Source organism: Cupressus sempervirens, chromosome 8 (assembly GCF_028749045.1).
Source record: "Cupressus sempervirens isolate cs-2001-9-10 chromosome 8, ASM2874904v1, whole genome shotgun sequence".
NCBI classification, from domain to species: domain Eukaryota; kingdom Viridiplantae; phylum Streptophyta; class Pinopsida; order Cupressales; family Cupressaceae; genus Cupressus; species Cupressus sempervirens.
The window spans coordinates 672,947,686-672,960,479 of NC_143125.1; the positions used below are offsets into that span (position 1 = coordinate 672,947,686).

Below are 12,794 nucleotides of genomic sequence, written 5' to 3' on the forward strand. Positions count from 1 at the left end.
AGGAGGTAACTAGACAATTATTTGGGGATGCTGAGGTCCCTTGGTGGAAGCAAGTTTGGAATAAAGTTTCTTGGTCCAAGTGCAATTTTTTCATGTGGCTAGTGGCTCACAACCGTTGTCTTACCTGGGATAATCTTTGTAAACGTAGATTTCAGGGCCCCTCTTATTGTGTTTTGTGTGGTAATGGAGAGGAGTCTGTCTCCCATCTGTTCTTCTATTGCTCCTAATCTACTCAGATATGGCACCTTTGGTGGAGCACTTGGGGTTGCTCTTGTTGGCATGCTTCCTCTTTGCCTGAGTTCTAGGCCCGCTTGGGTAGTGCTCCCTCCAAGTCTTCTTCTCTCCATGCTGCTTGGATTGCTGGCCCATCTTTCATGCTTTGGCATATCTGGTTGGAGAGGAATCGTCGCATATTCCAAGATTTTTGGCTTGGTGTTTTGCATCTTTGGTGGAAAATATCACATTCTCTTCAGGAAACTATTCTTGTGAAGTGTGAGCTTGATGGGGGTATGGATCCGGTTGATCTTGCTATCTGTAATCGCCTCAATTTTCATTTGCAGGATGGGGTTGCAGCTCATAGGTTTCCTTCTATGTCCAGGCAGCTTCACCATCAGAGGAAGGGTCGGGTTAACCGGGATGGGCACTGGACTCCTCCTCCCTGTGGAGTTCTGAAAATTAACACTAATGGTTCTTCCCGTGGGAATCCTGGTCCGGCTGGTATTGGCGGAGTGGCTCGTTGTAGTTCTGGGGATGTTAAATTTTTCTTCTCAGTTCATAAGGGTGATTATACTAACAATCTCATGGAAGCTCAGGCTATTTTATATGCTGTGGAACAGTGTTTCTTGCGGGGATGGAGTAAGATTATTTGTGAGTCTGATTCCCAGGTGGTGGTGAACATGCTTTCTTTGCAAGAGCTTGAGGATGTTAGTTGGCAGCTGGCCACTGTTGTTAAGCAAATTCTTTTCTTCTCTTCCTCTTTTCAGTTCATTAGGTTCATGTATATTCCTTGTGAATGGAATAGAACTGCTGATTGTTTAGCCAAATGGGCTTTTAGTCATGATCCAGGTTGGAATATTAGGGATAGGGGGCAACTGTCCTTTGAGATGGTGCAAGAATTTGATGATCTTGTTGCTCAGGATCGAGCTCCTTGTTGAGCTCTCCTTGTTGTATTCCTTTCTGTCTTAATAAATTTTTACCCCTCTTTTTGCAAATTGTAGTAAGGAATTCATCAAAAATATTTATTTTTAAGCTATGAGATATTTGATGTTTTAAAATATATATTTACAAATGTAGATGTTGTTTTTTCTTTTTTGTTTTTTTTTCAAGTATTAGATAGTAGCCAATAAAGAGGGGAGCTAACCCCAAAGAAAAAAAAGGCTAAAGAATCAATCAGAGGTTACCTCCCACTTGTCTACCCAATGCCATCTTTAAACTTCAAAAAATAAAATATACATCCATAGTATAATTGATGGTACTATCAATCCTTAAGCTAATATGCAGAAAAGATTTTAAAATAGACCAGTGGCACCTAAACAAATTGCTGCCATTAATTGTTATATAAGCATAAAATATAAACCCTCATTGGCTACCAAGTTCATAGTTATAAGCATAAAAACAACATGCACAAAAATCATTGGAACCAAGGCTAGCTGCCCTCTTCCTACCTAGGCTTGTCCTCTTTCTTTTCCTCAGGCACATCCATGCCTGCATCCTCCCCCTCCACCTTAACCAGTTTTTGCATAATGTTCTTTAGCCAATCCTCCACCAGAAACCCATAGATGGATCGAGTTGCCTTGGTAGCTTTGTCCAGGTCGTTCTCCTCCTTATTGACCTGCAAGAATTATAAGGTTATGGCCATGGAGTGCATGACCTTGGTGGAAAACTCAACCAAAGTTTTGAATCTCTTGTAGATACCAATTTGATTGTCAACCAAGTCCTTCATAGCTGACTGCTCCAATGTTTCTAGTTTGGCCTTACTGTGGATGTGTTTCCCTTTCTTCCCAACATTTTTCATGGTTTCTTTACTAGGGGAAGTGATAGCCGCCCCCCAACAAATGTAGATGTTGTTAATATAATTAAAATTTCATAAACTATAAGATTCAAATTCTTTCATTTATTTGTAGCAAAAATTTGAACACAAAATTGTAATATGGAGAACCCTTTGGAAAGAAGGGCTCATATAACACAAAATTAAATCACCCAACCATATAATTTATAAAATATATAAAACTAATAAATAAATGATAAAACTCTAGAAATATTTCAATTATCTCAAAATAGTCATTTTTGATTAGTGAAAACTAACACTATAATCAGAAAAAGTGAATGCAATAGTACATTTCCTATGACAAGTACAATAAGAGTGATAGCCAATAACATTACCTTTATTAAGCCAATAGGCTTAGTCCCTTGAGAATATTTTTGCTTGATTATTCAGACAATTTGACTTGTTTTACATCAAGAAATGAAAAATAATATTTTTTTGGTTGTCCAACGTGGAAAGACATGGCATAGGGAAGTGAATAAAAGGTACCAAGAAAAGTAGAAATATACATCCAAACATTGTGTTTGACAGGATTGCACACTTGGATCATTGATAGCTATATCCTCTATCAAAAAGCCCTTGTTTTCCACATAGATGTAATAACTCTATGTAATATTGGTTATCTGATTAAGTATAACATTCTTTATTTATTGATATAATGCAAGTTACAAAAAGTTGCAGCTAAAGACTGCAAAAAGAATTAGTTGGAAGCAAGATAGACAACAAGACAAGTAGCTACTATATCAACAGAAATAACAATAATAATAAATACATAATCAAAGGGTTGTAAAAAGAGAAACATGTAACAACAAGAGCATTAAAAATTACAAAGATCAGAAGCTATAAAGAAACAAGATCAGTTATGTTAAAGAACTCTTAAGTGATGTCCAATGTTGACCGTCTTTCTATTGTATAGTTGAGTAATTTGAGCTTTAATTCATTGAACTTGGAAATCCAATTGTAAGTCATTTTCAGCATGAATCCGTAGTTGAGAAAAAATATATATTAGACAGTAAAAATGTTTGAGTAAAGCCTTAGAATTACAAATTCTTGATGAAGATCAATGTGATTATCAAAGACATTCAAACATCTTGTCCTTCATATATGCTGTAATATAACTTGTCTTACACCATTAGCAATAATATTTGTATATAAACCAACCCAAAGAAGAGTCTCTTTCTAGCTTAATTTAGGGTAAAACTTTAGCAAGCAAATCATTGAAAATAGAATTCCATTATTTTTTTGCAAACTAGCATCCCCAAAAAATCTGCCTCATGCTTTCTAGTTTACAACAAAATGGGCAATTGATCGGTTGAAGCATCATACATTTTTGTCCACAATGGGAAGCTTGGAATGTAAAATCTTTCAAGTGAGTAGTTAGGAATCTGCATCAATTTTGGGCTTCCAAATTTGAGCTGAAAATTTGTTAGTGAACATATTTGTCTTCTAAGAAAACACTTACAAATTGACCATAAAATGCCCAGAGAAGAAGACTCAATCAGCACTAATAGTAGGGTCACTTCGCAATTGAAAAACATAAGCACCCTCTAAATTATTTAGGTACAGCTCCCTGTGCAAGATTTGCAATGAATTTACATAACTACGGAGATAAATGCTTTTAACCAGAAAGCACAAAAGACACACACACATCCACTTGTAAACATGATGTAGATGCGAAGAAACTAAATAACTAGAAGGAAATAATAATAAATAACATGAAGCTCATTTACCCAATCATTACATTACAGAATAAATGCAGAAAGAAAGACAATTTGTTCTTTCCAAATATATGAATAACTAAGGTACAAAGTCCAAATAATAATCGTGGAAATAATTATATGTGCCAAAACTGCATTTAGAGGCAACCAAGATAATTCAAAGATTGATATTAATTAGAAAGATAACATGCAAACTCAAAGTTTTGATATACTAAAACTTTCTTCTTCTAAACACAATAAAACAAAGAAAAATTTGTTTCCTAACACACACAACTTACTACTCTAAAACATATCTCCCCTCCTGTACTGCAAAGTCTAAAAAAAATACAATCCCCCTTTCCGTGTCTTTTATGTTATCTATGGCTCTCTTCCCGCAGCACAAAGTCTGATCTTCCAAAGATAAAAATTGGAACCCCCTCCTTTAGTCTGCTCTTCCAAAGATAAAAACTTGAACCCCCTCCTTTACTTTCTCTGACATATTTATCATATTTCCTTTCGTAATCCTCTTTAGTTTTAATAACTGACTTCTTAACTAATTTTCTTAACTGCTCAATTTTGCGAAAGTTGTGAAGGGCTCTTTGACTTCTAATGTTTGAAAACATTAAGAATCATGACTTTAACATTTTAGAGTATAATAACCAGCGAGTATCTATATAAGATAGTTATTAGTTCCTGCTCCGCCACTTCTTTATTTGTTTCACTTTCCAATGTGTTGATTACATGTATCTATATTGCCAAGATATAATTTCTTGAGCCCCTGATTGTGTTTTTTCTTGTTATCCATTGACCTCTCAGTAGGAGCATGTTGTCATTTCGCAGATTGATTTACCATGGCTACAGGGAATGAGCCTCCATGTGAAGCCAATATTAATCATTCACGCGGACTGTTGGTAGTATTAATTTCGACCATTAATAGCAGACAATCAGTCTATCGGCAGCCCACAACTTAGCCGTCTAGCCCACCGTCCAGCCCACACTCCAGCACCATCCATATTAAATAAGAGACAAACAGCCGTTCAAGCACCGGCCAACACACCAACCTCACCGTCCACTATTAAATGTTCATTTGCTTATAAATATCATGGATTGAGCTTGTGATCAGCAGAGCCCATTTTGGGTTTCTCATTGTGGATCATGAGTGGATGGAATGCTGTAGCATTCTATGGATTTGTAATCGATTTCAGTTATGTTAATGAGTATGAAGTGCTGTAGCACAATTTGATGTCTTTGTGTTTTGCTTATTGATTTGAATGTTTATCATTGCATTCATGTTTATCTTTGATACAGGGGATGAGCCTTCATGTGAAGCCAATATTAATCATTCACGCGGACTTTATAAAGAATTCTGATTTGATTATTTCTCAGCAAAAATGTCAGAACCGTAGGCCACGGTGATGATGTCTCAGACTTTTCCTTCACTGCTTCTAATCATTTTATAAATCTAAAATAGTTAGATGGCCATGTAATGATTTAATCAACATGATTTTACGGGCCATGCGTGCTCTCTGCTCCTAGCATCACAGAGTTGGATTGGGGGATCATCGACCCTTGAATATTGTCAGGTTCATGATGTTAAGATTTGATGAAGGTGTGAATAGCTTCGTTGATACTCAAGAACTATTTGAATCCGAACAATAGTGCACCTAATTACATCAGTCGTTGTCGAGACATTCCATCTTTATAATTGATATCTAATATTGAGAATTATGAATCCCCGTTCCTTTATTAAGCTATAAACCATCGAACATGCTCGGGAAGGTATGTTTCCAAACTACTCACTTGCATCCAATGTAGAGGGTCGTGTCAATGAGTATGTGGTAGACAAACTTTTAACTGCATGACTGCGTTCAGAAACACGGCGCTATGGGGATCTTCTTTGCATCTCCATTCATATTTGACACTCTATTGAGCAGTTTGGAGATGTCCCTTGTGACTCCACGATCAACTCCAGTGGTGAGGGTTTCTTCTGTTTATTAATATTTTGTCAAACAGATTTTGATCTTCATATTGGAGTTGACTGGTTAAACATCACACATTAAGCTTCATTCTAACACTTAAAAGTGTTAAATAGTCAAAGTTGACTTATTTTTTCCAAGCTTAATTCTCTCCTTAGTGTGTGATGTTTAAAGGTGGTTGTGTTGGAGTATCTTTTTCATGATGCTCTTCTTCCTTTTACAATGTCTGTCTACAATCAACTTTGACATATATTTCTACAAGCCATGATTATATTGACATTTAGTCAAATGGTTCACATGCTTCCTTGATACCTCCATAATGACCATGGAGTGTTGGATTATGCAAAGATGGTTCCCTCAAGTTTTCCATGGGGTCATGTTTAAAATTTTCATTGGGTGTTTGATTCATTATCAGTAAGATCTGGAGTTGACCATGAATGAGGTAGTGGGTGCTTATGTTGGTACCAAACTCACTTGGCAATTTGATCGAATAGGGTTGGAAGCTCGATGAAAGTCCATAGTCTAATGTCAAAATGAAATTTTTTGTATCATGTAGTGACAAATGTACATATAATGACTTGATATAAACTCATTTTAAATGAGAAAACGTCCTTGGTTTCATCTCTATTAGCATTGTCTCAAGCAATTTGTGTCCTTTGACCATGCTTCCATATGAATGAATCATCGATAATGAGAATGAATTGACTCATCATTTTCTTGATTATGTTCTAAAATTCTTATGTGGGGACAACTGATAGCCTTATGAATACTTACATTCACTAATATTAACATTTGGCACGATCTTGATGCTGCTAGAACTTTCTTTGAATAATCTATATAACATTTGAGTCTTGGTTCAAGACTTCCACATACCACCTATCATTTCTCTTTTCTTCGATTGAAGGTATTTGGTGAGTGTTACATCATCAATGATGTGCTCATTTCATATTTATAATTTCATGGCTTTGTAGCTTGAACTCTCAAAGTCTCCATTCTTGACTCTTGTCACTATTCTTTTTAAGAGGATATATAAGTCCAAATACCTACCATGACCACTTGTTTAATAGTTTACTTTCAATACCACAAAACTTAGGCTATCAACATACGATCCCACTTTGAGGTATGATTTTTATTATTCTTTCAAAATGGCTTGACATGAGCTATTCTGAACCAAAGATTTTTCATTGAATTAAGTTTGAACTAAGATCTTTGAATCACTGAACTTCTATACTAAACTTCTAAACTTACACTTGTTGAACCTTTGAACCAAGATGAACCAGAATAAACCATTTGAACCTACTTGAGCAAATTGAAACACTTTGAAACACCTCAAACTAAGTTCAAAGAGATTCAAGGCCTTAAACTAAAAATTTAATTATTGGGGTTTATATGGGTACCAACACAATTTTAGCCAAATCACTTCATTTAATCTACATTTCCATTTAGAATTCAGTCTATGTTTCACATAAAACTAAGGGAGCAAATTTAAGTAAACCTTCTTTAAAAGGAAAAAAAAAAAAAAGATATTCAGACATCCATTGCCAATCCTTGAAAAAGGTACATAGTATTGGAGTACATAATTTCATAGGTAAACCCAAAGGAACTAGAGATTGAACAAAAATAAGAAACACTTTATAATTGTTACTCAAACTGAATTTGGCTTTGACAATATGCCATGATAACCAATCCATTGTGGAACATTTTTCACCCTCAATTATTCAAAGTGGTGACATATTCTTTTGTTTTTCTTTCTATCCAAATGTTTTGTCAATTTTCCAATGAGATATCCCTTCATGTTAATTTAAAATATGTATGTATTGACTGAAATTAAAACACTAATAATAAAAATACTTGTAGAAATACAATTTTATTTATATACAAGATGATAAATATGATGGTTCGAATTGAGACATTTTTAGCCAGGAAATTGTCACCCTCTCATAGGCTGGTGTATTTTTAGAGTTTCAAACATTTTTGTTTTTTATATAGTTTTTACTTTTTATATTTCAATTTGGCAACACCTCTTATTTGATAAAATGTGTTCGATGAATAATGTGTTGACAAAAGAAGATTTAATGAATATTATTAAACATGTACGACTTTAATGATTTTTAAGAATCAAAGGAGTTTTTAATTTATTATGTATTCTAATGTATAAATATAATAAGTAGATATTAATTAATTTTAGTGTAATTATATGTTAGGAATATTTGTGAATGATGTATCACAAAGGAATTATGATATATATACATTTGCATTACTAATTATAAAAATGGATATTTAATTTTAATAAATTATGTAATTTAAATTGAATTGAATTCTTTTAAACTAATTGTAAATGTTTGTAGATCTTATTGAATTGACTAAAATTATTAATTTAAACAAAAAGAGTAATTTATCATAATACTTATTTAATATTCTATTTTAAATAATAATATATAAATTATTTTAAATACTATTCTTTGTAATTATGAATATATTTGGGGTAACAAGTGTCACTTAGTGGTGAATAGTTGTTGTTATTGTTTTGGAATGCAAAAATTTAATAGTAACTAACATTGTTATATTTTGAGAATGCCTTAGGACAAAAAACCTATCCCAAGCCCTATAAGTCCCTCCCATGTCTCTGACACCCTAAGGCTACCTCGGTTAGGAGTATGTGGGATGATATTACCTCCTCGAGAAAAGAAAGTCCCAAAGGTGTTTGGAAGAAGGGCAAGCATAGCCATAGCAAGGTGCGATTGGAAAGGCTGCAGAAATCCATGAGGGACCTGGCTGACAACCAAACTACTATCTACCAAAGGTTCAAAACCTTGATGAAATTTTCCACCAAGGTCATGCACTCTGCAACCACCACCCTTTATTTTTTGTAGGCTAACAAAGGAGAAAAGGACCTGGGTAAATCCACTGAGGCCACTGATTCCATCTATGGTCTCCTGGCTAAGGATTAGTTAAAAAAAATCCTAGATAAACTGATTAAAATGAAAAGTGAGGATGGGGATAAGGATGTGCCTAAGAAGGAGGACAAACAGAGGCTTGAAAAGGGTAGCTAGCACCATGTCTTTTCGTTTGTTGTTTTTTATTATTACACCTATGAACTTGGTACCCCATGAGGTCTTTATGTTAATGTCATTTAAAAGGACTCATAGCAACAATTTTTGTAGAGGTTACTATTTTATTTTACAGATTATTATGCATATTAGTTTAAAGATTGTTAGTACTATTAAGCTAACTATGAACTTTTTTTTTGAAGTTTAAAGTTGGTATAGGTTAGTTGACAGGGAGGTTACCTCCAGCTGTTTATTCAACATTTTCGTACTTTAGGGTCAACCCCCCGTCTTGTTGGTTGCTATCAATTACTTCAAAGATAATATTATATTTTATAATTATTTATATAGATTATTACAACTATGTTGTATATTGTTCTTTCTAAGAAATTAAAATAGTCAAATGGTTGGAGAAACAGAAAAATATATTTTTATGTTAGTTTTGGAATGAAATATTTTAAAATTATTTTAAAGTTGATTATTTAAAGTCACAAAGTATTAATTTTATTGAAGTATTATAATCAAGATTATTTGATTGTTTATTTTAATTTTAAAATCTAAATTTTATTTAATATGTGATTTTAATTCGAATTATACTAAGTACTTCATGAAAATAAGTTCTTTTTAAAACTTAAATTTAAAAATGAGATAATTAATATTTTAAAATTTAGATTTAGAATTTTGTAGTTCACAATGCATTAAAATTTTAATATGCGAACAACTATATCTTCATTCTTCTTGTCATTCTCTTCATGAAAGTCATTATTCTTATAATTTGAAATCTAATGTCTCATCTTTCTTTCAGACTATTGGTGAAACATGAAGAGTATGAAATTCTTCTTCTTCAGATGAATAAGATTCCTACAAAGTCGCATCTACAAATGGTCATTCTAGGAATGAGATTTTGAAAACACTACAACTTTGACATGCTCAAAACACAATAACTCTGACATGCTGAAAACTGTACAACTGTAGCATGCTGAAAATGAAATATTTCTTTGTAGTTATCTTCATAAAACTATGCATAGAAATTAGAATTTTCAATTGACAAGGGATGATGGGTTTCGTACTCATTAGTGGTAATGTAAACTTATGACACTGATACACTTAAGGTTGAGACTAAAGAATTTATTATGTAATTTTGAATTTCAATATCATAATGTGAAATTTAATTAAATTATTTACTTTTATGTCTTTTATTGAGTTTTTGCTAGGTTTATTTGTGTATACTCTTTCATTTCAAAGTATTGCTTTCTCAACAACTTATTACACGACAAAGATCATGTTTCTTTTCTAATGTTTCTGTTTTATATGTCCGAACGTATGAAAAAAATATTGTAAGTTGATTGGTCATACAAGGCTTGCACATCATGATAAATTAATTCATTCTACTTGTACATGAGTTCATTAGAAAATGTAGTATTTAACATATTGGCATCCTTTGGAGTTGGCACAAATTTGGTTATGTTCTTGACAAGAGTACTCGATCAGCAATAAATTAAATGAGAAATTGGAAAAAAACAACTTAAATGTTTTCTCAAGGACGAGTTTTTCGAAGTGATTCATATATGTTATGTTTCAAGAAGAAGGATGTATGAATATTTGTTGGGATAAGTTAAATCCCTCTACTTTAGTTCCATTTTTTTCTAGTTTTTGGGTGGATAGGTATAAAAGACATTGTGGTTACTTCCAATCTAGTTGTGTGTAGTCATTTCTTATTTAGAGTGTTTACTCAATTGTAATCTTTATCTTTATAACAAGAAGCTGGAAATAATAGAAGAAAATAAAATGCAAGAGTTTACGTGTGAGGGATAAAATCTGAGACAAACTTTTAATAAATTGTCTTCATCATAGACAGAAAGAAAGTTGTGTATTGTGTCAAATATATCTTTACTTGAGTGTCTCAATATATTATTATAGAAAATTGTCTCAATAAGACGTATATACTATTGTGTCATTTTGTCTTATAAAAACAATTGATTAAGACAATATATTAGGATGCTCAGTCAAAGACATGTCTAAGACAATAACAAATTTCTTTTGTCTCATAAAAAGACAATTTATTAAAAGATTGTCTCAGATTTTGTCTTTATTAACACCCCCTCTAATAGTTATACATTTCTAATCAACGTACCCTTGGAACATGAAATCAAAGTAACTTCATTTCATAGCATTTAGATCTTGGATTGAATTAGTGGCGGGCAAATAAATTCGGGGTCACTTTCCAAAGCAGCCATGACAGATGAAGGAAGGCAAAGCTCTATTTCAACACTTGCTCCACTTTCCGGACCAGAATAAGCATGCATCATCCCATCGAAGGGATAAGCCAGTCCACTCCTAACCGCCACTGGTTCTCCCCACCCAAAATCAGTCTCATACGTTTGAAACAGCGGGGAACCTGCAACCACCAAACAATTCTTTTCCAACACGAGCGGCTCCATACGCCACTTATCGATCCTCTCCCTAATCACCTCGTTTGTATGACCTGCAATAACACCCTTCAACAAACCAGCCGAGAAGGAAAGAGACGAACTGATCAGTTTCCCACATGTGGTGGTCGTACTTACATTCTGAACAACATTGCCGAAGTAAGAGTTGGGCAGCGTAGGAACAAGCCGCGCCCGACAGTCGACGGCTACATTACATGTCGTCGGCTGGTGTGGGCTGAGACCGCGGGCCCGAGTGACTGACCGCCACACGTGTGCGCACAGCGCTTGGTACGAAGATATCATAATGGATGACTCCTGGTTAGCCCGCTCTTTTAAGCGGTTGATCGTGTGGGTGCTGAAACGGAACTTTTTAAACCGCAGTGAAGACCTAGGATGCCGTTGGACGTGCCCACCGGGGTTAAGGCCAAGCGTGACTCCAGTCACAGATCTGCCAGGGTGCAGCAAACCACGGTCGAAGATTGCGTCAATGGGAATCCTGTTCCAATTTCCATTTGTTCTGCAGAGAAGAGACCATGCACTGAGGAAATTCGTGATGGAAACTCCATCGGCTACGGCGTGGTTGATGGTGAAACACACCGTGACGCCATCTCTCAGCTGCGTTACCTGCAAATTGTGATCATATCAAGGATTAACTACTGAAACCCTAAAAACGTCGAATTAAAAGAAGTTGTGGCCATTTTTACAACAGCCGTTATTTGCAGTTGTTACGGTTGGAGGTCATAAATATACATTTAATAATATACCTGGATTCTGAGCAACGGAAGGCGATGGCCTTCAAAATTGAGGGCTCCGTTGAGGGCGAGCAGTTGTTCCCCGGCTGGCGTAACTTCTGCTGCGGTGAAATCTGCAATGCTCAGCTCTTCTGCAATTGCTTCGATGAAATCTACTCCCCAATCGTTGCAGAGGATGTAAATCCAACCATCCACGGGATTGGTTGTTAACCGGCCAGCCAAAGGATTAAATTTTACAAGTAGTTTCGACAGCATTTCGGCCAGACGTTCTACACGAGAGGAGAAGTCGTCCACAGGGATTCGATAGACGAAAGCTTTTTCAACGTATTGGACTGACAACATCTGTAAATCTAAGCACTTCAATTTTATCTGTTGAGCTTCGGATGGAGTGGATGGAAATACAGTGCGCTTTTTATTAACATGAACCATTTTGCTCTTCCACAGAAATGAGTTGAAATGAAGGCGGTCTATAGTTGGTTTAATACAGTTTCATTAGCGCGTCCTCTATTCAGTCACAGCGAGCAACGCGGTCAGTTGAATTATTTAATTAAAGTCATTCACGATTATTTGCTTTGGGAAGCCCTTTCTTGTCCCAATTTTAAAAACAATGAAAACCACAATATAAAAATTTAAAAGAATAAAACACCTGGGTGGATAGTTCGGTGGTTCCCTTTTTGAGATTTGGAATCTGTGTGAGGTTGTGCCTCCTTCTTGACTATCTTATATTTTTTTTTACTATCTTATATTTTTTTGATCTCTATAGTTAATAAAAAAAATGAAATTGTAACATGTGCTGATCTTTCCTTATTGTATTATTGCCTCTTTGACATCTGTGTGAAGTTGTGCCTC

General features: G+C 34.7%; 1 protein-coding gene across 1 annotated transcript; it reads right to left on the reverse strand.

Annotated features, from left to right (window-relative positions):
* Window positions 1–10,938: 10,938 nt before the first annotated feature.
* Window positions 10,939–12,374, reverse strand: LOC149544243 (BAHD acyltransferase DCR-like). The gene is made up of 2 exons (XM_089795937.1): window positions 11,958–12,374; window positions 10,939–11,817 (listed from the first exon to the last, which is right to left on the reverse strand). The coding sequence occupies exons 1-2, from the start codon at window positions 12,372–12,374 to the stop codon at window positions 10,939–10,941; spliced, it is 1,296 nt and encodes a 431-aa protein (XP_089652063.1).
* Window positions 12,375–12,794: the final 420 nt, after the last annotated feature.